The 27,431-nt window shown below is 49.0% G+C and overlaps 1 protein-coding gene across 1 annotated transcript in view; it reads left to right on the top strand.

The window, feature by feature from the left end:
• The window catches only part of MINDY4B (MINDY family member 4B), a 322,694-nt gene that overhangs the window by 97,783 nt on the left and 197,480 nt on the right, over window positions 1-27,431 (top strand). The window contains exon 6 of the mRNA XM_069620371.1: window positions 11,033-11,198. Within this exon, the coding sequence (XP_069476472.1) occupies window positions 11,033-11,198 (166 nt within the window). The remainder of the gene's footprint in view (window positions 1-11,032; window positions 11,199-27,431) is intronic.

Genomic DNA, 27,431 nt, shown 5'->3' with positions numbered 1-27,431 from the left:
GCCGTGTATTACTGCTAATATACGGAGGGGGCATATGCCTGGTGTTGAACATACGATACCGCTCCCTGTGAATGATATTGTCATGTTTAGTTTGCTCAAGAGATCTCTCCCCAGTAAGTTGATGGGAGAGTTTTCATAGTACAGTAAGGGTGCCTTCACTGTTTTACCCCCCACTGTCACATCCAACACCTCTGTGTAAGGAACTTCAATTACAGCCCCAGAGAACCCCTGCGTCTCTAACGTTCTATTAGATAACGGGAACCGGCCCTCTCTAATGCATGATTTCTCCGCTCCCGAATCCACCATGAATATGAATTGCTTGTCTCCTATCTGCGCTCCTATCAATGGTTCCTCTGATGCATTGTGGGTCGTAGACAGTACTGGACACGCAAGTGCTCTCTGTGGGCTGTCCTATGCGGGGTGTCTCATTGCCCCCCCTTGATCGAAAATGTTCCCCGAAACTACTGACACTCCACTGTAAGGTGCAGGGGCGGGTGCCCCGTTAGCTACTGTGGCGAAGGTGTTACCAGGCGTGTAGTGCACATTGTCATTGTTCTGTGGGCTGGTTTGTGTTCGGTACTGATGTCCGTGTAGTTGTGCGTTACTCCTTTGTACTGCATTGTCTGGTTGCTGGTATTGTCCCATGGGGAGGCCGTAGGGGCTTCCTGGATGGGGGTGTCCGTACTGTTCTATCTCTTGGAAACCGTTGTTTTGTCTGCTCCTACATTCTCTTGAGTAATGCCCCCACCTCCCACAATTCCAACAGCTCCCCTGTGGACCTCTGGGACCCTGCCACCCATTTCCTCCCATTCCTCCATACCCTTGTCCTCCTCTTCGACCCCTGTACCCACCTCTTCCTCCTCTTGGGGCCCACTCTTGCCACGTTGGACCTCCGTTCTGCTCCTGCTCTGTCCACTGTCGTTGCCCTTGTCCTGCCCAATTCGCTGCTATTCTTCCTTGTATTGCTATTTGCCCCTCCTCTCCTTCCTCTCCCTCCCGTACGAGTGGGAGTCCCGCTACCGCTGCTGCGACCTTCACCAATTTTGATTGCACCAGCTTCGCCTCATCCGCCAACCTTTTCTGTGCTACTTCCCTCTCTCTTTCTTTGATCCGTTTACAATGGTGTACTATTATGCTTTGGATCTCCGGCCAGCCTTTTGCCTCAACACCTGCTATTTTATCTAGTGCCTTTTGCACTTCCTTTGGGAGCCCTCTCTTAATGATGAAGTAAAATAGAGACGTGGATTGGTGCCAGGGCGTACCCGTTTCCGCTCTCCACATCTCCTGCACCCGAAGGATGTAATCCATAGCGTCCTCCCCGTCATTCATGGTACATTGCATTACTGACTGCAAATCAGGGGTATCTGGGAAGGTTTCCCGCAGTGCGTCCCACACCCTTGCTCGCACGGTGTTAAAAGAAGCCCCATCATGGCGGTCACACTCTAAAGTCACAGCTGGAAAACCCGCTTTAGCCCATACTCTGTCTGCCTGATCCCCTACTGCGGACACTAGTAGGCTTTTCACATCGCCTACTGCCAGCGGTATACCAGCGGTATGTTTCTCAAATGCATATATCCACTTGCTTGCCCCTCCTGACAGCTGTGGTAGTAATTTCATTAAATTAGCCTTGTCCATCTGAGCCCACGGTATGTAGTTTGGCCTCCCACCTCCCCTGTGGAGTAACGGGAGTTGTAATTTCCCTTTTGCCGTTGCAGCTTCCTTTTCCTTAGTCACTGCTGACTCTAATGACGCCATCTTCCCCACCCTATTTCTTAGTCGTCCCATCCATTCATCTTCTATAGTCCCCAGTGAACATGCACCATCTAGCTCCTCGCCGTCTCCTCCTACTGCCATGCTCAATCTATCACTCTCATCCCCCCTTCCTCTGACATCACATAACAAATCCTCTCTGATCCCTCTCTCTCGCGAGACATCACAAATGCTTCCTTCTGCTGTCCCTACTTCTATTATCCTGGTCGGTTCTTCCTCAATTCTGAACAATATTTCCCCCTTTTTCCATCCCTCCTCAATTTGTCTGCTTTCGCTCGACGCTCTAGATGTGCGTCCTGATTGTGTGGGGGCGCATGCTGTGCGTTCACATATGTCTTTTATTCTCGAGAGTTCATCTCTTGCCACCGTAAGCCTCGACTCTAAGTCACTCGTTAACTTCTCTATGTCCACCCTCTGTGTGCCTCCCTGGGCGCGCTCTCTGGTGTTTTCGTACGGTGGGGGTGCAGTTGGTCTTTGTGGCGTGCTGGTCGAAGGGGGAGGCACATAAATCGGGTCGCTATATCCTGCTGCAGGGGCTGGTTTAGGTAATATTGGGTACAACATAACCACTTCCGCAGGCTGTTCTGTACTTAACTGTTCCTTTTCTTCTCGCGGGATCAGTAGTGGATTGTCTGTAGTGGAGGGTAAATCAATATTTGGAGCTGGAGCTTTGGGTGGGGGTACTTCCTCAAACAATCTCCAAAGATCTAATATCTCCTTCCTGTTCTGCCATTGTTTTCCCTTATACTTGAGGCGAATACATGTACATACCATATCAAGAACGCTTTTGTCAAAAGACCCTCCTTCTGGCCAAATCTGGGGCAACCCCTCCCCTTTCAATTCTGTTAACCATTGATCATGATATTTATTTATGCGTTCAGCATATCCCGGCAAGCTCTTGCAAATGTGTGACAAGGGAGTTTCAGCCCCCATACTTTAAATCGCTAGCGCTACCGCGTTCGCTTTCGTTACTTTTTATTAGGTGCAAATATGCGTATGTATACCTTTATGGCACAGACAAGAGCGGACCTTTCAAAATTATCACCCACTGTTATTCACTGCACAAATCTCTCCTCACTCACCATATCTCATCTCTTTCCCATTCCCAGGCACTCTTATGTGATCTCACTTGTAATTAATTAAGCACTGGTTATGGCCACACTCTCTGACACCACCTCGCGGCCACTCATCCGTCTCTAACACTCGTACGGTGCGCGCACCCTTCGCAATACTTTCCACTCACACTTTTGTCTTTCTCCTCCCTTTCCTCCCTAGCCAGCTGTCCCTGTTTTCCTGCTACGGTTACTGTGTTCACGTCTGTACGTGCCACTACTTAGTCCCCACTTTTTAGGATGTTTTAACTTCTTTATACCCTTCTCGTTTTCGCCCCCTACCCCGTGGAAATGGAAAAAGAAAAAATAGAGAGAGAGAGCACAATCACTAAAAAATATTCCCGGTGTCTCCTTTTGCTAGACACCAATAACTTATTTCTCACTTCTTCATATATTCCCAGTACTAGTCTAGATAGTACTATGCGGCGCCGCCTTCCACCCCCTCTCGGAGCTAGGTTCCCGTCACTTCTACCACGTCACTTATTTCTTACTCCTAATGGCCATATGCAAAAGAAAGAATAGAGAAAGTTTCAAGACCCGTCTGTAGTAGACCCCCGATATTCTTCTCCTCTACCTGTCCCCGTTCTTTTGTTCCCAATTCCCCTTCTTTTCCCCTTGACGATCACTCGCACTCGGTACTCACGTGCCCGTCTTGAACCGATACTCTCCGAAACTGGGTCCGTCCAGGCGGCGTCACCGGTAACTCAACGGTCAGCCCCTGGCTCCGGCGAGCGGCACTCAAAGGGGATTTTTTTCCAATCGGGATCCCGTACCCTTTCTCATTGAGTGCGCACTTCTTATTGTGCCGGTCGCCGTTGGCGGGCGGCCTCCCGGAGACGGCTCACCGTGCGTATCCCTTCTCGACCGGAGATTCTCGTGCCACAAGGGGGTCGTTAAGAAGGAGTTAGGAAAAATAGCTTGGAGATATCACGCTATCGGGGTCACCACTGAAGGGAAGCGCCCCCAATTCAGCACGATCCTCCCCGCAATGAGAGACAGTAAGGGACTCTCCCGTAGTGGGAATAAGACCAAGACAGAGTGCGGGTGAGCGTAAGTGGGAGTTTATCCAAGGATAAGGCATGCAAAGAACTCTGCAACCTACGAGAGCGCTCTGCCTGACAATAGCAAAGACAGGCGTATTTCTAATACAAAAAACGTCATCAGCACCTAAACACTATAGGGGGCACAAGTCAATTGGGATTGGGTGGCATCAACTAACTATAGGTGTTGCTGCAGCGGGGTTGGTCCTGGCGGGACGACGTCACTGGTCAGCCTCGTGGGTTGGGTTGGGCCTGGCAGGCCGACTTGAGGTCATCCGTGCGGTGTTGATGTGCTGGGGCAGCCTGTGACAATGACGAATACCTTTCCTGTCTCATTTGCCCTAGGCCATGCACACTGCAGTTATTCAGAAAATGACATTTAAGTTCATTGATAAATTGCTTCAGCAGCTTATCTTATAAAAATAAACACAACACATGAGGAATGCACCTTGTGAGAGGTCTGGTGGTCGTCGGTGGGGGTGAGATTTACCTGTGTCCTATTGACCGGTATTTTAGGTCGCGGGACGGGGCTCTGGGGCCTGGGCCGAATGATACATGTCTGTCTGCTGCGTTAGAAGTGATTATATAGATGGGTCTCTGTGTCTTGTCCAAATGATGGGGGTCGTCCTTACACGGGGTCAGGATTCTTGGGGGGTTCGTGGGATTTATGAGAGGGTGCTGGTAGATCAGTGGGTTCATCCGTGGGTTTATTACCGTGCTGTAAATAACACAGGTGGTGGGCTGTGGCCTTGGTTGCGGCGCCGGGGCCTCTGACTCTCTGAAGTAGCGCCAGCTTGGTTGGGGGAGGTGAGGGAGCGCGGCACAAGTCTTAGCTTTTTTATCTGGCAGGCTTGGTGGGGTGGGAGAGGGAATGGCCTTGCATATATCCACAAAGGTATTTTCCTCGTGCGTTGCCGATCAGTAAATGCAGAAGTTCTATACTGATCTGCCTTATTTTGACGTTATTTAGACACATATATATATATATTTCAATTTCGTTACACATTTCTTTAATACAGTCGGTTCCAGTACCTTTTCATTAGCTAACATTAAATTCACTACATTGTGTGCATATTGTATGTACATTAGACGTTATACGAGAGATATCTAGGTTATGGCCTACAGAGATTGATGCTCGCCGCTTTGGGTGCATTGAAAAACATATATGAGTTCAAGTTTCTACATACTATTGAAAAACACTTTTACAGATAGAGGTTACACGTTTGGTCAACATCTTTCTCCGTGGTTATAGCAGCATTAGTCCAGACCTGGAGGGATATCATATAACGTTACATTTTTATGGCTTATTCACGTTTTAAACAGAGGTAGTTCATTAATACCAATACTTGAATTGTTTTCTACCTTCTTCAGATAATGATGCTTCAGCTTTTTTCCTCGCTACCCCGGCCTTGTGGTCCGGGTCATACGGGGTGCAATATCACATTGTTACTAATATAATGTTGCCGTGTTGGCGTCTCGGGTTTAGCTCATCTCCGACTTTCTCATGGGAACGCGCTCGCAGCGGATCTGTCAGGGCTGCTGAGGCGACAGAGATGCATGAAAGGCCCTCCAAAGGTGGGGGCCTCGTTACAGTGTGCTGAACTCACACCATGTTTGCTAGGCAAGATGGCGTCTAGGCCTAACTTAATTTTGGTAAATGCAAAGACGGGGTGCGTGTGGGCAATGTCGTCGGCGGGTGAACCCTCCTCCACCTGGGCCCGGGTGGCATGAGGGGGCGCCCACCGAGTCATGGTCCTCACCTGGGGAGGGAGCTGCAGGTGAGGAGGGCCTCATGGCCATTCCTCCCCTACAATGGTCCATGTCCGAGAACAAATAGAAAAAATCAAAAAACAAAGGAATCCAAAAACTAATGTAGTCCAAAGCAAAATAATGGGGGGAAAAATAAGGAAAAACCATTGCCTCATGGTGAACACAAATATAAATCCAACAAATGTTTTCCAAACATCAAACTATGTACAAGAATATCCCAGGGTCCATGAGCCCAACACCATAAATTAAACCTACTACTACTAACTAATAATAAAAATATATACAGAAAAGTGGCCATTGTCCGAGCGGTCCAAAAAAAAACTTAAAAAATAAAGGAAACCTAACACTAACTAACTAAAGAACTATATACAATGGCAGCGGGAAAGTCCTGCGGCTCACTCTGTGATGTTGCCGGCCAGGGCATCCTCGAACTCCATGTCGATGTCCCGGAGGCGGGACTCTGTCCTGGCCCCGAGGTCTCGCAGGGACAACCCCGTGTCCACCTCAAACTCCCTGCGAGCTTCCTCGAGGCACTCAGCCCGCCTCAACGCCCGACGCATGGAGAACTCCGCCCTGACCATGGTGAGCCGCTCCTCTTCCGCCCGCTGCCGCTCCGCACCTATCCGCTGGACCAACTGTTCCCACACGGAAGACACTGCCATCCCAGGGTTCTCCTGCCCTCTGGCCGATGCCTGCCCCTCTGATCTTGATGGCCCCGAGCCATGATGCCTCCCACGTCGAGCCTGCTGCTGCCTCCGACGCCACTGCCTCTGCCAGCACGACGGCATCCAGGCTGATGGAATCCACCGATGCCGTCGTGCACGTGCCCTGCCAGATGATGCCGGCACATCCTCCATCTGCAGGGGGACAGTTGCTGGTGTGTCCACCCCTGCTGGACCTTCGACTCCCGACTGTGGCAGGGATGGGGTCCCCACCGAGCTGGCTGCGTTGGTCGGGGCAGGTCCACAGGGGGCCCTGGTGGCATCTGGGCCGGAAGACGGCATGGAGCACGACTGGCGCATAGCCTCCACAGAGGAGGAGAGGGTCGCCAGAAGGCCACACACATGTAGGAAACCCCCGACCATGGCGGCTCCCAAATGGTTCACGTACGCACGGTGCTCTTCGTGATGATGTGCATGCTCCTCCCGGGAAGCATGCACCTCATCACGAATGCCAGCCGTGCGCAACGCGACACCAATCAGGACCCTCTCCACACGGCCAGGGGTCCCCTCGTCCGCAGGTAGAGGAGTGTCAGATGACATGGACATCTCCCCTACCTGCGGACGGGCCTGGGATGGGGCATCCCTGCTGGTGCATGGTGGTGCAGTCACAGTGTCAGGGACAGTGACATGCACAGGCACCTCCACGGCGACCTGTGCTGCCTCCTGCCCCTGGCCCTGGACTGCACCACTTGCACCAGCGGGGATGCCCCCACCAGGCCCCATGTGTGGCTCAGTAGCGGCCTCCTCCCCCTCTGTGGAAACCACCAACCTGGATGTCTCCACGCCGTCTTCCGCCGGTGCAAGCCCCTGTGGGGGCTCACCCACCCCTTCCGCTGCAGCCGTGGTGGCATCCCCGCCGCTCTGCTCCACAGCGCCTTCTCCGCCCTCTTCTTCACTTGCCACTGTGTAGAGGGAGACATAGAACACAAGCATCAGGGTACTGTACAATGGTCCCCTAGACAGGAAGCAACAGCAGATGAGTGGCACTGTCATACATCACTTCCATCATGTCCCGCCACAACACATGGGTCAGTGCAGGCAAAACACATACAGTAACAGGCATGGCGCATGCCATGGACATTGGCATACATGACCAAGGGACTCATGATTCATACAATGTTGGTTTTAAACTCACATGCATCATGGGTCTTGCCATCACATGCACACACCTCACCGTAGTTCCATCCATCTGGCCTCGTACACCACAGACGCAGTGGATACAAGGATGACTAGGCTGCATCAGTGAATCTGAACATTGTCACAGACATGTGTCATGCATCCATGGCAGTTACAAGTCACAGACACGCAGTTCAGACACACACACATGGGCACCATACGTGTACATGGGACCAGCACCCATCCCTCATCCCCACCCATGTCCAGGAACAGAGACTGCCATGCTTCCATGTGTCCATTCCGCACAGAGCCCCCCATGTTGCAATAGAACACATGCACCAACCATGTGGTTCACACATCACTGTACTCACATGCCTGACCATGATGTCCCTGCACACACACATACGTACATGGCCTATGTCACACATACAGGCAGGTATCAGACAACCAGCACACTGCAACATGCCCTGTCTCACACAGTAATGCTTGGCCACTTACCGGCCAACTCCAGATGGGTCTGCCTCCGAAGGATCTGGGCGTGGAGCGCTGGGTCTACGCGTTCCAGGACCCTCATCTCGATGTCACTCAGGCGTGCCCGGCCCCCCTCCGCGAGGCGCCGGGCCTTATTGAGGGTCCTGGACCTCAAGTCCTCCCAGCGCTTCTTGATGTGCTTGATGTCGCGGGTTGCCACCCCCTCCGCGTTGATGGCAACCACTACATCGTCCCAGATCCTCTCCCGTCCTTCCTTGTTGGCGCGTGGTCTTCCGAAGAGGGCATCATAATGCCCCAGGACATGCTCCACCAGGACACCAACTTCCTTCTCACTGAAGCTGGTGGCCCTCTGCCTCTCTGGCTGGGGGTCACCACTGGTCTCAGATGGTGCTTGCCCCGACATGGCGACCCCCGAGGCAGGCGTGGGTGGGCAACTGGGTCCTGGGGCTGGGCTGTGGAGCGATGGTATCCCAGTCGGGAGTCTACTGTTCCAGCAGGGGTCGACACAGCAACTGGACCCCTGCCGATGGCTGATGTGCAGGCACCAAATGGCAGGGCACGGTGGCAGCAGGCAGGCAGGCAGCAGCAGATGGCACGTGGGAGGCTGCTCGGGGCACTGGGGGCAGTGATTCGGCCTTCTGGGCAGGAGCGTGGTCTTCCGTGTGTATTCGCGTGGCCAGCTTGATACGGAGTGATTTGGCACGTGAAAAATCTGCACGTCAGCGTGTAATTCGAGGAAAGGCCCGTAGCGCGTAAGCGCGTCTGCACGCATACGCATTTTCGTTGGACCAAAGGCCCTCAGCGCGTGAGCGCGTCTGTGACGTGTCGTGCGAGGGTGTATCCCTCATTGCACGTGATGACAGAACACACGTGGATTACAATCAATCGCGTGTGAAAGTTCACGCCACCCCGGAACACACGTACCCAGGCTAATCGCGTTTGGAACTACCCGCACACCCGGAAAAACACGTACCCAGGCTAATCGCGTGTAGAATTTCTCGCGCACCCCTGAAATCCACGTACCCAGGCCAATCGCGTGTAGAATTTCTCGCGCACCCCTGAAATCCACGTACCCAGGCCAATCGCGTGTAGAATTTCTCGCGCACCCCTGAAATCCACGTACCCAGGCCAATCGCGTGTAGAATTTCTCGCGCACCCCTGAAATCCACGTACCCAGCCCAATCGCGTGTAGATTTTCTCGCGCACTCCTGAAATCCACGTACCCAGGCCAATCGCGTGTAGAATTTCTCGCACACCCCTGAAATCCACGTACCCAGCCCAATCGCGTGTAGATTTTCTCGCGCACCCCTGAAATCCACATACCCAGGCCAATCGCGTGTAGAATTCCTCGCGCACCCCTGAAATCCACGTACCCAGCCCAATCGCGTGTAGATTTTCTCGCGCACCCCTGAAATCCACGTACCCAGGCCAATCGCGTGTAGAATTTCTCGCGCACCCCTGAAATCCACGTACCCAGCCCAATCGCGTGTAGATTTTCTCGCGCACCCCTGAAATCCACGTACCCAGGCCAATCGCGTGTAGATTTTCTCGCGCACCCCTGAAATCCACGTACCCAGGCCAATCGCGTGTAGATTTTCTCGCGCACCCCTGAAATCCACGTACCCAGGCCAATCGCGTGTAGAATTTCTCGCGCACCCCTGAAATCCACGTACCCAGCCCAATCGCGTGTAGATTTTCTCGCGCACCCCTGAAATCCACGTACCCAGGCCAATCGCGTGTAGAATTTCTCGCGCACCCCTGAAATCCACGTACCCAGCCCAATCGCGTGTAGATTTTCTCGCGCACCCCTGAAATCCACGTACCCAGGCCAATCGCGTGTAGAATTTCTCGCGCACCCCTGAAATCCACGTACCCAGCCCAATCGCGTGTAGATTTTCTCGCGCACCCCTGAAATCCACGTACCCAGGCCAATCGCGTGTAGATTTTCTCGCGCACCCCTGAAATCCACGTACCCAGGCCAATCGCGTGTAGATTTTCTCGCGCACCCCTGAAATCCACGTACCCAGGCCAATCGCGTGTAGAATTTCTCGCGCACCCCTGAAATCCACGTACCCAGGCCAATCGCGTGTAGAATTTCTCGCGCACCCCTGAAATCCACGTACCCAGCCCAATCGCGTGTAGATTTTCTCGCGCACCCCTGAAATCCACGTACCCAGGCCAATCGCGTGTAGAATTTCTCGCGCACCCCTGTAATACACGTACCCAGGCCTATCGCGTGTGGGGACACCCGCACACCCCTGAAATACACGCTCCCCGCTCTGCGTTTGCTGCTGCCCTTTGCGCTGGATTGGGGATTTTGATGGCTTTTCCCTGCGCAAGGGGCGTTCTTGGGGGCGTAACTGACGCTGCTGCAGGGTCGCTGCGCCACTCTGCGCCACGGCTGGTTGTGGATGTTGGAATCCATGAATACGCTGTGCGCCTGAATGTGTTTCGGCGCACGCGGCTGGCGCAGACTACCGCACGCGCACACTGTGCGCCAGCCGCGTACGCCACTTGTGCGCCGAATTCTATGAATTGGCCCCTTAATGTCTGTGTTTCATGGTCTATATTTCCTCTTCAGTGTGGGATGTAGGGAGTTGATCCAAACAGACCCTAAAGGGCAATTTAGTTGTGGCACTGGGTGGATAACTCATGGTTTAAGCACTTAACTCTGACATGCGACACGCAAGCTGGAATCCCGGCAGACTCAGCTCTTCAAACTTCTGAGGTCAAAAAAATTGATATAATTACATTTGGTAATAATCACTACTATGACAGTGTTTAGAAGTGGGATGGATCTGACAGAAAGACATATGTAGTGAAAAAACTAATATAAATCATCAATAAAGTCTGCGATTATTGTTGATAGCCCACAATATCAACTATTTTTAAGAATAAGTGTTGCTTGTAGTTCCTTTGAATGCTTCAGAATGTAACGTAAATATATTCTACTGTAGGTCTTGCATCAGGCTTCATTTCTAAATTAAGTTATGTTTTTCCTGTACTGTAGCTTATATCAAGTAAGCCGAAAGGATCAGGAAAAAGCCCTTGCGGCAGCATTGTCAGACATTCTCTGGACAGCAGGAGAGGCCCAACAATCCACGGTTTGTCTTGTCTCAACAGATTGTCATTTCACTCCATGTCCTGACTACAAAATAGATCATTTCACAGAAAAAGTAAGTATTTATATATTTATTTGTTTGTATCACACTAAACATGCCACAGGGGTAGGCTTCAGGGTGCATGAAAAGATAAAGTAGGAGTGAGACCTTAGTGGCAAGCCCTAGAGACAAAATGAGTTTGGAGTAGTTTTCTGAATTCTAAGTGGTTGACAGTAGAGCTGAAGGTAGCTGGCACATGGTTCTGGGGGGAAGATGCCAGTTCAGAGGGGGCACAGGATCCACGGCAGAAGGGCCAGAAGGCAGGGCACAGAGCAGGTTTAGGCAAATTGTTCAAAGGTTGTGGGAAGGCTGGTATACTGGGATACAAGCATAAAGGCGTTTGGTCTTCATGTAGTGAGGTCATGAACCGTGATTAGTTTAGTGGATGAGGCAGAGGAGTTTCAATTGCAAACGCTCTATTTTGGGCAACTAGTGCAGGCACTTGAAACCCAGACTGATATGGTGTTGCTTGAGCCATCTGAGAATGGGTCTGGTAACATGTCTTTGAATGAATGGCAGCTTCCTGATTGATGAGGCAGGAAATCCGGTGAGAAGTGTGTTGCTAAAATCCAAGCTAGATAGGATGGAGGCAATTATAATGGCAAAGGTACGGGGAGGAATTTACTCATGATTTTCTGCTTAAAGAGCGATTACATTTTGGTGATGGTGTCATAGTGAGACTTTAATGTCAATATGACTCCTAGGTTGTGAACTTTAGGGGTAGGTGGAAGAGGTTTAACCTACTTATTGTGCCAAGGGATGGTGACGACTACAATAATTGGAGAGTAATTTACAAAACAACATTTCGGAAAATGGAATATGTTTTGAACCTTATCTAACCTTGATGTGGATAAAATGCAGAATTGTTTACCTTGGTCCTGTGTTTCCCTGCATTACGAATTAAAACACAGCATATAATTAACATGCATGCACATCGGTCCATTGGTGCACATTGTGAGCTGAGCAATGCAGGGAGCAGTTTCAAACCAAGTTAACTAAACACTTTTGTTTAACCAGCAACTGTGACCTCCTTTGTTTTATCAGCAGCTATCTTCACTACAAAGCTACACAAACATTCTGGGTGTTCTATCATTTCCGCGCACAGATGACAATAGCTTTGTAAATTTAGCATACTTACAGACCAGGACCAGTTACAAACAGCACTTTCAGTTTCAGTTTATAAACGGCGACGCCTAAAACACTTATATTAAACAGTTTAAAATATCAAGAATTCTCAAATAAAATAAGACTGTAAAATAGATGAGATTGCAAATCATCACCGTTCATAAAATGTTGCCCCAACATTGATAGAGTACAAATGTCAATCATATTGTCACATGATTTTTAAAAAACTTAATTCGCAGCTACATGGGACTTTCACAGCACATCACTAAATGGTAGAGAGACTCTATAACTTCGCAGCCACAGATACAACATTTTCTCATTTCACGACACAGACCTGGATGTGACCCTTTAGTCTCTAGTGCCTATGAGTTATTAAATCTCATTATGAGGTAAGATCGAAATACCAGGGGACTGGGATAAACTTTAATGTATTTGGGCACTGTCTCACAGTGTATGAGATATTGACAATAGTCACTGCTATGTGCTTTGGTTGCAAGCGGCACTGTATGATACTCATTACTGTGCTCTGCCAATTTTCTTTTGAGTTAACCCTTTACCCGAACAGAGGTTGCAGCACTAGGGTTTTGTGGAAACCCATCTACCCGTTTTTCGTGCATAGATTTCATGAGTCCCAGCATCCCCATTGTTATACATTTATCTATTAACAAAAAAGCTTGCATGTGTGAAACAACAATTGTTCCATTGTCCAACTTACTTAGATTGTCATAGCACATTACGGATCTGCGCATATACTCAGATCGCATACATTTCATGTTAAACTCTAAGTATAAATATTCGACTGATATGGTGGTGGGAAGAGGCATCAGTTTTTGAAGTATCATTGCCTTAAGCTTTATTAAGTGAGATAAGTATTTATATCCCCATATCTCAAATGCATACATCAGCATGGCTCTTACTTTTGCTGTATACATCAACAAGACGGCCTGTGCAGAATATCCTATATTCCTGCCTATAAAGGTGCTGACTGCATTGTCTGACATAAGGCAAAATGATTTTATTGATATCCAATGACTTTCCCAAGTTAACTTGCTATATATCAATATCCCCAAATATTTATAACTGGTGACCTGTTCAAGGTTTACTTTGTTCATAGACCACACATATTTTTTAGGGCTTATCACTACTGGGAAGACCATTATTTTGCTCTTCTCTATATTAATATTCAACCCATTTATTTTAGAGTAGTCAGCCAATGCTTCTAGCAGCCTCTGTAGGCGCGCTGGCGTGTGATCTAACAAAAGCAGGTCGTCCGTGTATGCTAACCATCCCATGGACGGCATGCCCAGTTTCATTGGACAAGTCATCAAATTCTCAAAAGCATGTTCCATGTCCACTAGATATAAGTTAAAAAGGGTTGCTGCCACTATGCAACCCTGTTTTACACCACAACTTGTTGGTATAATAGCCGACAATTTCCCTCTGACATCCAAACCTATCCGCACAGAGGTATCTGAATAAAGTAACATTAGCATTTTAAGTTGGCCTTTGGGAATTGTCCATGAATTCAGCTTAGTCCACAGACGATTCCTAAGAACGGAATCGAAGAAGGCTGAGAAGTCGATTAAAGCACAATTGACATTCAATTGTCTGTGTTTCCATGCGTATTCAATGCCTGTCAGATTGTGGATTGTACTGGATCTTGGTCTGAAATCAATCTGATTAACCGGCAGAATGTTGTTGCTCAGTATCCAGTCATTTAATTCTATTAGTAGTACTCGGCCAATATTTTTGGATGGTATGTCAAGCAATGCCAACATTCAGAAGTTCTTGGGGTTATCCCATGATCCCTTTTTATACACGGTTAATATGTGACTCACAGTCCATGACTTTGGGATACAATCTAGGAGCCCTATTTCAGTAAACAGCATGTGCAAGTTAGAGGCCCACAGATCAGGCTCTAATATGAGCAGTTTGTTACAAGTGCCATCAGGCCCTGCTGCTCTAGAGGTGTTAAGCTGTTCTATGATTGATGTTATATCCGAGACAGATGCTCTACAAAACTATCTCTCTGTGGGTAGTGGGTGTCCCTTTTCAATATTTTCTGTTTGACCTAAGGTTGATTTGATGTGGGCACACAAAGTCTCTTCCAAGATACAATTTATGGTTACATTTCTTTTTTTAGTATTGCAGATTATGTCCCAGATCTTAGAAGAATTGTTTGAATATGCCAATTAGGAAATCTCTTGCCATCTCTCTATCTCGCGATTCAATTGGTGCTGTCTTAACCAACGACGGTATCCATTCTTTATGGATTTTTCTCTAGCCGTAATCAAGGCAGCATCATGCCCCATCCTTCTGCAAGAGACAACTTCAGCTATTTCACAACGTACCCTTTTTTTCGCAGTACTAATTACCTTATTTTTGTATCTACTGTTGGATACACCTTTATTTGTTCTTGCAATAGCAGACTTGTATGCACGATTCCCCTTCACTTGTTTTTATATCTCCTCCATCATGTTAGAGAATTGCATTACCAATGTTTCACCAGACTTGGTTGCAAGAGATTGCCCTTCGGGTATACATTTTGGGAGTAATGACTTAACAGCTAAATTTGCATATTCCAAATTTTTAGCATGCCATTGTATGGGTTTCTGTCCCTCACTGACATATATTTGGCCATTTTGGTCATAGTCATCCGATAGACTATTGCTGGTTGCCAAAATCAGATGAGTGTGCAGCAGCAGATGATCGCTCTCATCTCTATATACTAAGCCCATATCTCTTATATATCCAATACCTTTATTGTTGGCGAACACATAGTCTAAAATAGAGGCACATCTACCCGCCACCCTTGTTACTGCCATTTGTGCGTAACTTGGTGTACTACCATTAAGCATTATAAACCCATGGGTGACCAAAACACTATGGGCCTCATTACCCGGTAGGCGGTGAGCCATGGCGCTATCAGCGCCATGGCTCATGCCGGTAAATTACCGGCACCGCCTTGGCGGAAAGGGGATTTACCGCCCGATTCCAAGGTTGGAGGGGCGGTAAATCCCCTTTCTGCCATTGCCCTTCCCCATTCCCATTTCTGCCCCATAGGGCTCTATGGGAATGGGGAAGGCGCTAATTACGGCACCGCAATTTTGCGGTGCCGTAATTAGCTCCGAGGTCCCTTAGCGGGTTGGATTTTAACGCCTGCAAAAAGCAGGCGTTAAATCCCCCAACCCGCAAAGGGACCTCGTAGTAAAGCGGTAGGGATTTACCGGTACCGGTATTTTACTGGTACCGGTAAATCCCTACCGCCATCCGGGTAATGAGGCCCTATGTCACTGTTTTCCTTGGGCCTCATTACGAGTCATGCCGGTAAGGGAAAAATGATGCTGGTATATAAATACCGGCATCATTTAACGTTCCGTAGCATTCTGACCCACAAACCCGGTATGAACGGCACCGTTATTTACAGTGCCTCTATTAGCGGCTTAGGCGCGTACACGCGCCTCTTCAGGTAGTAAATACCGGCATGCCGGTAATAGGGGGTAATCACAACCCACGCAAACATGCAAATACGGGCATCGCGAACACGGTAACAACGGGCTGGTATGATGCCGGAAAAACAGGCATCGCGGACCACCCGCAAACAGCAACCAAGATACAAGGCAGCTGCCACAGGTGCACACAATCCCCACAGGTGGAGTCAAAGGAGGCTGCGCCAGTATAAACTGAGCACACCCACACACCACAACCCCCCCCAGGTGTAGGCAATGCAGAGTGGGCCAGTACAAAAGGAGCACACCCACACACCACAACCCCCCCCCAGGTGTAGGCAATGCAGAGTGGGCCAGTACAAAAGTAGCACACCCACACACCACAACCCCCCCCCCCCAAGGTGTAGGCAATGCAGAGTGGGCCAGTACAAAAGGAGCACACCCACACACCACAACCCCCCCCACAGGTGTAGGCAATGCAGAGTTGGCCAGTACAAAAGGAGCACACCCACACACCACAACCCCCCCACAGGTGTAGGCAATGCAGAGTGGGCCAGTACAAAAGGAGCACACCCACACACCACACCCCTTCCTACACCAAAATGCTACCACTAGCATTTGCAATCATGGCACAGGAGGACATGCCTATAGTGCTACAACTACAGCAACAACAACAACAACAGCAGCAAGAACAGGCAGCACAGAGGAGACGCAAGAGGAGAAGGAGGGTGAGACAGGCCCAGCAATTACCACCAGCGCAGCCACCAGCGCCTCGTAGGCAGCCACCAATCCCTCGCACCAGACCCAGCCCATTCAACCTAACCCCTGAGCAGATCCACACACTGTACCGGTTGGACCGTGACACCATCACCACCATAGTGGACATGATACAGAACGACATTGCCAGCCAAATACAAATACGCACTACCATCCCCCCACTACTGAAGGTGGTGTCTGTGCTACACTTCCTGGCCACAGGCACCTACCAACACACAGTGGGCCAGCTGCATGGCATTTCACAACCACTATTCTCACGCATGCTGAACCAAGTGCTGGATGCCCTCCTGAAGCACGCAAGCACCCACATATCCCTACCACGGACTGCCCAGGAGATAGCCGAAACCAAAGTAGGCTTCCATGCACTGGCAGGCATGCCCAATTGTGTCGGTGCCATCGACTGCACCCATGTGGAATTGGTAGTCCCCCATGCCACAGAGGCGGTGTACCGCAATCGCAAGCAATACCACTCCATCAATGTGCAAATGGTATGTGACTCCAACAAGATCATCACTCATTGCTGCACCCGATTTCCTGGATCCACACATGATGCCATGGTACTGCGCAACTCCACGCTACCACGTCACATGGAGCGACATGCTGGACCACGTGTCTGGCTGCTCGGTGAGTTGCACAACAGGCCCATGGCCATGCTGTGGGGTACTCATGTGTGCGGATGCAGAAGGGGGGGGATAGTACACCTGGGTGGGAAAGGTGGGGGGATGGTACACCTGGGTGGGAAAGGGGGGGTAGTACACCTGGGTGGCAATAGCCAGTGAGTGTAGAATGAATGCAGAGCTAAACACTCCTCACCTGACACAACCAAACTGAAAATGACACATCACTGGGCCACATATCACAAATGATGCAAATGGATGACAACAAGTAAGAGGCACAACCAGGCCACCATGGTGATGGCAAGCAATGCATGACTGAATAGGATGGCAACTGTGCCAATGCGGCCAGTGTGACCATGCATAGCAAACAGTATACTGCATGATTTGGAGGCTAAATATTGTCGCACTGCCACAGCACATCTGCCTCAGCATGCATGCTTACACCCTGCATCATCTATTCAACCCCATCCAGTTTTCCACACCTCTTTACAGTATACATTCCATATAGGTGACTATTTGGTACACGTACAGGGACATGTGCATGCTCACACCTAATAGCTTCTGCCATGACCGTGCTCCCTGAAGGTGTCAGTTCAGAGTGACACACACCTATTTGTATCTGCTTGCAGGTGATGGAGGATATCCCTTGAGGCCGTGGCTACTTACCCCTGTGCGGAACCCGCAGAACAGCCATGAAGAGGAGTACAATCGTGTGCACACTCGAACCCGTGTTGTGATTGAGCAGACCTTTGGCCTGTTGAAGGCGCGGTTCCGCTGCCTAAGTAGGTCTGGTGGGACACTCCTGTATAGGCCTGAGAAGGTGGCAAAGATCACCATGGCCTGTGTCATGCTGCACAACATGTGCATCCTAAGGAATGTACCTGACATTGTACCACCTGACATTGACATGCATGGCCCGGGTGAGGATGAAGGGGATGGAGATGGAGGCGAAGGAGCCCCCCTGCCAGTACGTGATGCACGGGACGGCCATGCTGTACGCCAAGCACTAATTGACGAATACTTTTAAGACACAGGGACCATGAATGACTTTTGTCAGTCAGACACTGGGCCAATGTGAACATGCACAAAGGGAATGTTGTAGTTTGGACACTGAACACCGAACACATTAAATGGATGCACACCAAAAATTACAATGTCCAGCCAGGGATTGTTCTCCAGAAAACTTGTGTATTATATGAAAGTGCAAAACTGTGCCCACTCCCCCTCCCACAATCCCAAAACAAACTCCCTCACCCACCCCACAGATCCCAAATGTCCCCATGTGCGCAACAAACAGTGTTGCCTTCACCAATGTTACTCCTCACATTTTTCCAATTTTCAGAAAGTCTCTTTTTGGCGACTTTAGGGTCTGGGGGTTCCATGGCCATGTGCCGTGTGCTCCTGCGCGTTAAGCGCACAGGGCTAGATTGAACAGAGGTGGAAGGTGTTGACATGGTGGATGTGTCAATTGTCAATCGCCTTGCAGACCCATAGTGTGGCTGCTGCACTTGCCTGATGTTGGCTAGTAGGGCCTCGGTCAGTGACCCCATGCACTGCCTGAATGCAGACGTGGACGCCTCCACGGCAGCTGTATTTGCAGCAATGGCCGTGGCTATGGCCTTCATGGCCTCATTACCGGCAACGACCTGTTGACGCATAATCTGCAGCATCTCGTCTTGGCGGGCCTCCACCCTTGCAAGACGGACCTCAAAGGTGGTTTCTGTCGCAGGTGTACCGGTGGAAGGCAGGGTGGTGGAAGGCAGGGTGGTGGAAGGCAGGGTGGTGGAAGGCAGGGTGGTGGAAGGCAGGGTGGTGGAAGGCTGCGTGGTGGATGGCACCTGCGTGGGGCCCGCGTCCTGGGCACTGTCGTCCGCGAAAATGCCGATGTCCGAATCTCCTAGGTCAGAGTCATGGAGACATGGGTCATCCAGGCTCTCTGTCTCCACAAGGGGGGGAGGGGGTGCCAATGGGTGTTATGCTGGTCAATCCCAAAGATTCTTCGGCCTCTTCGACCACCTCTGTGGACACGACGTCCATGGTGGACGGTGGTACAGCTGGCACTATCGTAGCAGGTGCACCCTGCAGAGATGATGCCTTGTGTGGCACACTGGGAGTGGTCGCAGGCAAATTTTCAGAGGAGGGGGTTGCGGTGGCCCTGGTCCCCTTGCGTGCACTGGATGTGCTTGACCCGCTGTCCTGGGTTCCACCTTCCTCATCGGTGCCTGGGGGATAGAAGAGATGCAGGTCATCAGTGAGATTGCCAGATGGCAGCTGTGATTTGTTGCAGTGTAATATCTTGATACATTCAGGCATGATTTAATTTCTGTTGTGTGGCATTTGGTGTACTGAGGGGACATGTTGGCAATGATTTCATGGCTGGTGGCAATGGATTGTCTAGGTGGGGGGGGGGGACATGGGCATGGATGGGTCATGTTGCACCTCTGTTGGGTTTGCATATTTCACGCAGCATGCATGTGGTGCAGGGGGTGGCAACCAGTATTCTGTTGGTGAGTTGATGTTGCCTTGGGTAAAGGAATTGCCTTGCCTAATCGGACTCCCACCTCACTTGTGTCACATCATGTTTTGTTATTGGTGGATGTGATGGTTCACTCACCTTCCTCTGTTGTGGTAGCTGCCCCGAACTCCTGCTCTCCGATCCCCTCTATGGATTCTGGATCGATGAATCCACTTGCAATCTCCTCCCATGTGGTGAGCTTAACAGGGGAGTGTGTGCCACCGCCTGTCGCCATTGCGGTCCTCCGGTTCTCCGCAAGGATCTTCCGGACACAGAGGCGGAGGTCGTCCCAGCGCTTTCTGCAATCCCGGACACTCCTTGGGGTGCACCCCACTGCTGTTACCCTCTGCGCAACCTCCTGCCACACCTGTTTTTTACGCGTTTGGGCCGCATGCTTCAGGTCCCTGCTTCGGATTATGTCAGCATGCTGTTGTAGGGTGTCCGCTAGCATTGTCAATTCTGCATCTGAAAAGTGCTGCTTCCTCTTCCTTTGTGAGCTTTTTCCAGTGGCCTTTGACATACTGGTTGTGTTTTGGCAGTCAACAACACGGGTGTAGTGGTAGTAATGGAGGATGGCAATGGATTGTGTTTTTAAAGATGGCCACCGGCCCATTTCCCGTTCCTGCGCGATGACGTAATTTCCGGGTCCGTTTTTTGCGAACACGGTAATACCACGACGGTATTACCGTGCCGGTATTTATGGGTTAGTGTGAGGCGGTAGCGCAATGGGTGGGCCCCGCGATACCGGTATAGGGGGCTTGAAGGCCCTTTACCGGCATGGCGGTATTGCCACTACCGGCATGGGGGAACGCGCGTGCTCGCGCACTCGTGATGACCCGCAATTAGCGGGTTCATACGTGCACGGACACGCTCATTCCGGCATGCAGGTAATGAACCCGGTTTTACCGGGCAACTCGTAATGAGGCCCCTTGTCTGTTATTTACCTTCTTAATGATAGGCGAGGATACTTTAATTGTGGCCCGAAACACACTTGTCGACAATGGGCTAATCATTGCATTTAGATCTCCAGCAATCCATATCGGATATTTCTGATTATAGTTATCAAGTATAGAACTCACAACTCTTATATTCTCTCTTGTATTCACCATATTGGGAGCGTCATATATATTAATAAGAATTTTGACATCCTTTTGATACAATAGCTTAGCTGCCAAGATATTTGGAGTATATTCTTTTAGCATTTGTGCTACCCAGGGGAATTTCACTGTTATTAAGAGGCCACCTTTTGGATGCCCTTTTTTCCCTTAGATAGCTGGTTGATGTACTGTGCTGCACCCATCAAATAGAACATTGTCCGTAAGCCAAGTTTCTTGCAAGGCAACAAAAAAGAAACTGTCTAACATAGGTGCCAACCCATCCTCTGCAAACAGGTGAGTATGTCCCCTCGTATTCCATGTGAGAAATAAATCATCTCAGTTTTTCCTCGTCATAAAATGTTGCTTAAATGCTACAGGGAACGACTGCCAATAGCCATTCTCTGAAATCACTTGGCTATTCGCTACAAGTTCCTTACTCACTGGCCCTAGGGGTAACAGATTCTTACCTCCAGTATTCATCGTTAGCTCTGAATCTGAGTTTTTAAAGATCCCCACACAGCTAACTATAGGTATTATGGTTGGAACTGCAGCTTGCACATTTTTACTCGGTGAAACACTTTGTGGTGCCACCAACGGACGCAGTTTAGTCGTTGGTATTGTAACTACTTTACAAGTGTATCCTAATCTTAGAAGATCAGCTTCATATCGCATAACATAGTTTAAAGACGATTTGCTATTAAAAAAGACATTTGTGGTAAACTCACCCACTGCTGCTACCTGATCAACCATCTTGATATCCAGAGAGGACAAGACCCTTAATGGAACAATTGAATGAAAAATATTCAAGACCGCTGATCTATTGAGTGGTGGTTAATGGTGGCCTTTGAAATTAGATGCAGTTGCAGAGCTTTATCAGATTTCCTTTCAGCCAACACATCATTATTGGTTGTTCTTACAGGTAAGATTCCGTCACTGTTGCTAGTTTTGGCATTCCATATATCTGTCACAGTGCTTTGTGTCCAAGAATGAACTTGGACCTACACTAAATTCTTGGCCAGTGCACTTGACGCTATTGCTACGACAGGGATGTATATTTACTGGTACTAGAGATGACTCTTTATTTAGCTCTTTGCCGTTGTTATTATTAGATGCTGTCACCACCTCTATCACAGATTTTTCTAGCTCAGGATTAGAGCAAGGCTCACCCTCGGCAATCCGTGGTTTCAAAGTTACTTTGTGCATCCTCTGTGTTCGGCAGTGCAATTTGCCTTGACACACACCGGATTGCCTGTGTTAACTGTGTCAGATATTGCTTAAACTCTTCTCCCAGAATTGCTGCTGCTCTATGGGCATTTGTGTTACACTCACCTGATTCCCACGGGGGCGTCGATCTGGACTGGCCCACTGTTGCTTCCACCAGAGTAACACGTAGAGCCGAGATGACAGACTGGACAGACCCACTTAGCTTCGTTTGTTGGACTCGTAAGAATATCTTTCTGCAATGGAGAAGGGGAATTAACCTCCCATAATCTGAGCGTTAACCCGCCTTCCCACTCCCCTTGTCTGCCCACAGAACACTCCTGAAGTCCTCTCTTAATCTCACCTGATGATTTGGAAAGATGAGCTCTCCATCCTGCGTCGAGCGCAGGGGTGCGTAGACGACCAGATACTTCACTGGCGTGGAGGAATTGGCGAGTTCCAGTATTGACTCTAAAGTCCAATCGTTCGTAAGAGTTCAAAAGTCTGATCTTCACTCTGCCAGATTCCTTGCAGGTTTCAGATGAGTTCCAAGTGGCAATTGGTAAGATCCTGGTAAGTCTATTGTGGTTCTCCCCTTTGGGGCCGGGGTACAGCGATGATGCAGAATTAACTGCGCCGACCCGAAATGAGGTGAGTACCCCCGTGTGGTAAATCAGGTAAGTCTTGGGGGTTAGGTTGTATTGTCCTTGTTTTCCCCTTAGGGGCCGGGGTGCGGCGGTGATGCAGGATTGACTGCGCCGACCCGAGATGAGGTGAGTACCCCCCTGTGGTAATCAGGTAAGTCTTTGGGGGTGGTTTGTATTGCCCTTGCTCACCTATTTGTTCTTGTCTCCCCCAGGTGTTGAAGAATGGCCTGGAGATGCTGGGTTTGCGATGGAGTAAAGGAATGCAACCCCAGATGCTGAGTTCAGCGCGGCGCTGCGAGGTGCGTGGCAACGCACCTGTGAAGGCTTCTCTCTTCCAGATCGACGATGTGCTGGATCAAGGATTCAGGTAAGGGTTTTGTTCTGATCTCTTCTCCTTCTCCTTTTCTTGTTGCAGGTGTTCCAGGGCTGAAGCGGGCGTGGCTGAAGACTGGAGCTGCTGAAGACACGGTGAGCGTTACGCTGCAGAACGCAGAATAACGCGAAGCACGTGTGGCTGTCCGGGTGTGGCTTAAATAGCCTTGGAAGAAGTTCCAGTTAAGTATTCTTCCACAGCCCCACCCGAGAGGAAAGGAGTCCCTGAGGTAAAATAGTCCCTCTAAGCCTCATTTGGCTTGTGGCTTCGTGCAGCATGGTCTGCATCAGGTAGGTATGCAGCATGTCTGCATCAGGTAAGTTTTCTGTAATGAGCCTGGCGCCCATGGCGCCAGGACTGACTTTATTCTTATGAGCCTGGCGCCATAGGCGCCAGGACTGTAGCCAAATAGCCCCTAACTGGGGTTTTTGGGCATGCTTCAAGTGGCATGATGCCTGCTTCTGGGGTTGCTGGGCCTGGTCTGGCTTTCCGGGGGCAGGCATTGTGACAATTTGAGGCTCTCCTCACAGGGGAGATGGGTGTTTGCATGTGCCTGTGCAGTCACTATTTCATGGGGTGACCGGTGGTGGTCCTTGCTGGGCTGTGTGTGCAAATGGAACAGGGCCAGGGGCAGGCAATACACCCAGTTCTTTTTCAGGGTGTTGCATAATTTGGAGCGTCTGCTTTTGAGCAGGCCGTTTATTTGTTCCACCATTCCATTTGCTTTTGGGTGATAAATCGAACACATATGCTGCTTTATCCCTAATAATGCTGTGATCTTTTTAAAGAGTTCATTGAAGAAATGTGTGCTGTCTGACCTCAAAACATCACACCCCCCCATCGGGGGAAAACCTTGTGCACAAGGAACTTTGCGGCACACTTGGCATTTGGGTCGGTGCAGGGTCCAGCCTCAACCCACCTAGAGAATGGACACACCACCACAAACAGATATCGAGCCCCATTACAGCTGTCCACCATGTCTGCATAGTCAACGTGCAGCTCACAAAATGGTCTGATTAGGCTGGGCACAGTGAATTTATGATGATGGGTGCTTGTGTGAATGAGCGAGTGCATGCAGCGTGTAATAAGAATGTTGTGTAATGTAAGTATATGTGTTTGCACTGGGCAAAGGAGCTGATTTTGGCAAGCCAGGGGGCACGCATGTCATTTATTTACTTGTCATCTATCATAGATGTCCAGTAAAAAAAATATACGTGACCCCTGTGCCTTCTAGCACCTCGCATACACACATGTGTGAGGTGCTGGGTGGCCCAGGGGACAGACATGGGATTTTGTACTTGGTATGCCCAGTAAGGAATGCCAGGCCAGTCCCCTGGGATTCCTAGCAGCTCACATGCAATGTCATACCTGACCCCTAACCGCCCAGCACCTCGCATACACAAATAATTGATTTTCTGTGCATGTGAGATGCTGATGGGCCCACAGGGAAAGCATGTCATTTATTAATGGCATCTATGATAGGGGGCCAGTAAAACATGCCATGCCTGGGCCCCCCAGCACCTTGCATACACACAATTTATTGATTCATGCCCAGTAAAAAATGCCATGGCTGACCCCTTGCACCACAGCACCTTGCACACACACATAAGCACATTCATAATGAATGTGATTATTGTCCGAGTGTGAGGCGCTGGCGCACCAGGGGGCTGGCATGCCATTTTTTACTGGGGATGGATGATAAGGCAAGCATGATATGTTTTATTATGTAGCTAGACTGGCATTTTAATGTAGCCAGTCTAGCCATTTCTTATTGTGGTATGACATTTTGTATTAGGCAGCTTTGATAAAACAAGCATTGTAAGTGTTACTACAAAGATAGAATGGTATTTATTTGCAACCAGTCTAGCCATTTCCTACTGTGGCATGAGATTTTGTATTGGGCATTTCTGATCAAGCAAGCATGATCAGTGCTATTATTCTCAATGCAGCAGGACATTTTGTATTGGGCATCTTTAATATAGCAAACATGATAAGTGTTATTACTTAGCTAGACCAGCATTTTTATGTAGCCAATCTAGACATTTCTTACTGTGGCATAACCTTTTGTCGTGGGCATCTTTGATAAAGCCAGCATGATAAGTGTTATTATGTAATTGGACTGAAGTTTTGGTGCAACCAATCTAGCCATTTTTTTTTGTGTGGCATGACCTTTTGTATTGGCCATTTGGTGCAGCAGTTTGGACATGTTTTCATACTCTGGCATGCATTTTAAATGGTAAAGCAAACTGGAGTATGTCCTTACGGTGTACCATATATTGGCAAAACAAGCATGGACGTGTTTTCTTATAGTATCATAATGGGCATTATGTGCAAAGCAAACATGGGTATGTTCTTATATGGGAAAAGTTGCGTATATGTGTGCCGGCAGCATGGAGATGTATGGGCACAGCCAGTGTGAACATGTTTTATACTGGCACATATTGGGGGCAAAGGCCTCATGAAAATGTGTTGGAGAAATGCTCCTGTGCACTGTTGGTGACTTGCAATTATTGGATTTTTTCATGAATTACCCTACAAAACCAACTAAAACTGTTTGGCTTTTCACCCAATTTTCCTAAAAAGTGTCCTCTAAAATGCACCAATGTAACCAATTATTTAAAAATATTTCTCAGGGGGAGAACCTGCCCCCCCCCCCCGAACCTTCCATTATTGGTGCTGGCTCCCTCACTATGCTCGGAAGCTAGGGCATATTTGGGAAAAATATTTACGCCCCCCCCCCCCACTTAAAAAAATTCACCAGCTGCCCCTGGTTTCACCTCTGCTCTCTCCTTGTCTTTTCACCCTCCTCCTCCTTTCTCCATCTCCTGTTTCTTTTCTTCTCTTCTTCTTCGAATTTCTCTTTCTTGAGTTCACTACATGGAGTATTTCCTTTCACAGGCTCTCTGCTCTTTTTCCGCATGATCCTCTTCTGTATCCATGTGGCAGCGGAATGGCTTCCCCACCCTCTGCACCTCTGTGAGGTGAGAACATGAATGGGAGATCATTATTGCTAGTGGTTGTTTTCTTCATTATCTTTGTTAGTGAGGTAGGATGCTCTCACTGAAGTTAGACATTCTGCTGGTGCTTCAGAATCTTATTTCCCAGGAAAGGATGGAGATGTTTTGTACTGGTCTTTCACTTGCGTCCTTTAAAACTGGGATAGTGGCTCAAGATGCCTCCATGCTGCAATCATCTGCCTCATCGTCATGGCAGTGTAGGGGTAATAGGTGTTTTGGGGGATCATTTGAATGTGTGTGTGTGTTTATGTGTGTGCATGTCCTTTGGGTTTTGCATATTTTGTTGTGTGTTTTGGGGAATATATTTCTGTTCATTGAATGTTTTTCATTTTATTTTGTCGTCTGACCCTTGTGGATATTGCTAAATCGGTGTGCAAATATTTGTGCGTGAGTGAGTGTGTGTATGTGTGTGTTTTCAATTAATTTTGTGTCTCCTACCCTACCGCACATGACTGCATAGGGTAATGTCCATCTATATTGGGAGCTGTGCTGTAGAACGTTTTGGGAAAATGTTTACTTTCGTGGAATTATTTTTATTTTGTTTTGTCTCTATGGCACAAGTTTTGCCAAACATGAGGTAGGCCCAAATGTGTTAGAAACTGTGGTATATGAATTACAATCCAAAACAGAGGGGTCCTAACATTTCATTACTATGTAGAGATTACAGCCTATGTGCCGGTCCATACCTGACTGCTTAATAGAAAATGCAAAAAAAAATGAAAATTATTAATGTTATTAGTTAAACATTATATGATAAAATGTTATGTTTTGTTATGTTAAAGGAAGAGGGTAGGGTAAGTTAGTAGGACTGAGCAGGAAAAAGCACAAGAGAGCTGAGCATAGGTGTCATTTTTGTGGTTGGTAGTTGTCATGTACTGTTGTGCAAGGCTATGTGTGGCTTGTTTCAGTGTTGTGATATGGTGAAGTGTGTGCGGTTTGTTGTGCTGTATAGGTATGGTTGTGGGTTTGAGAGGTGTTAGCAAAGGGATGAGTTTTGTACCCCCTCTGCTTTGGCCACCTGCGGTATGCTAGGGGGGTCTGCTTCCTATATTCTGTGCAGAGTTGTGAGTTGTCAACATGGCTGTTTAGTGGTGATGCCTCCTCCACCCCCCCTCATGTTCAAACGAATGGATGTCTAGAACACTTTGTTCCCTGGCATATCCTGGTGTCCAGCCACCATTGGCTCGCTGCGCCCCTTGGTGGGGAAGGACCTCTTTCCTGTGCCCCTGAGCTCTCTTGGCCCTGTGGTTTATCTGTTCGGTACCCACTTTTTCCCCTTCAACTGTAATGCCCTCTGTCTGTGGATCAACCTAGGACGTTCCCATCTCTCTACCTAGCCTCTGGTAGGGCCCCTCATGGGAATGGGAGCCCCCGGGTCTCCCTCCAACTTAGACGTCCCTCCACCTCCCTGCACTTTGTTGTGGTTCAGTT

Source organism: Ambystoma mexicanum, chromosome 10 (assembly GCF_040938575.1).
Source record: "Ambystoma mexicanum isolate Mex_15411 chromosome 10, UKY_AmexF1_1, whole genome shotgun sequence".
NCBI classification, from domain to species: domain Eukaryota; kingdom Metazoa; phylum Chordata; class Amphibia; order Caudata; family Ambystomatidae; genus Ambystoma; species Ambystoma mexicanum.
This window is presented reverse-complemented; position numbering and strand designations above follow the sequence as displayed.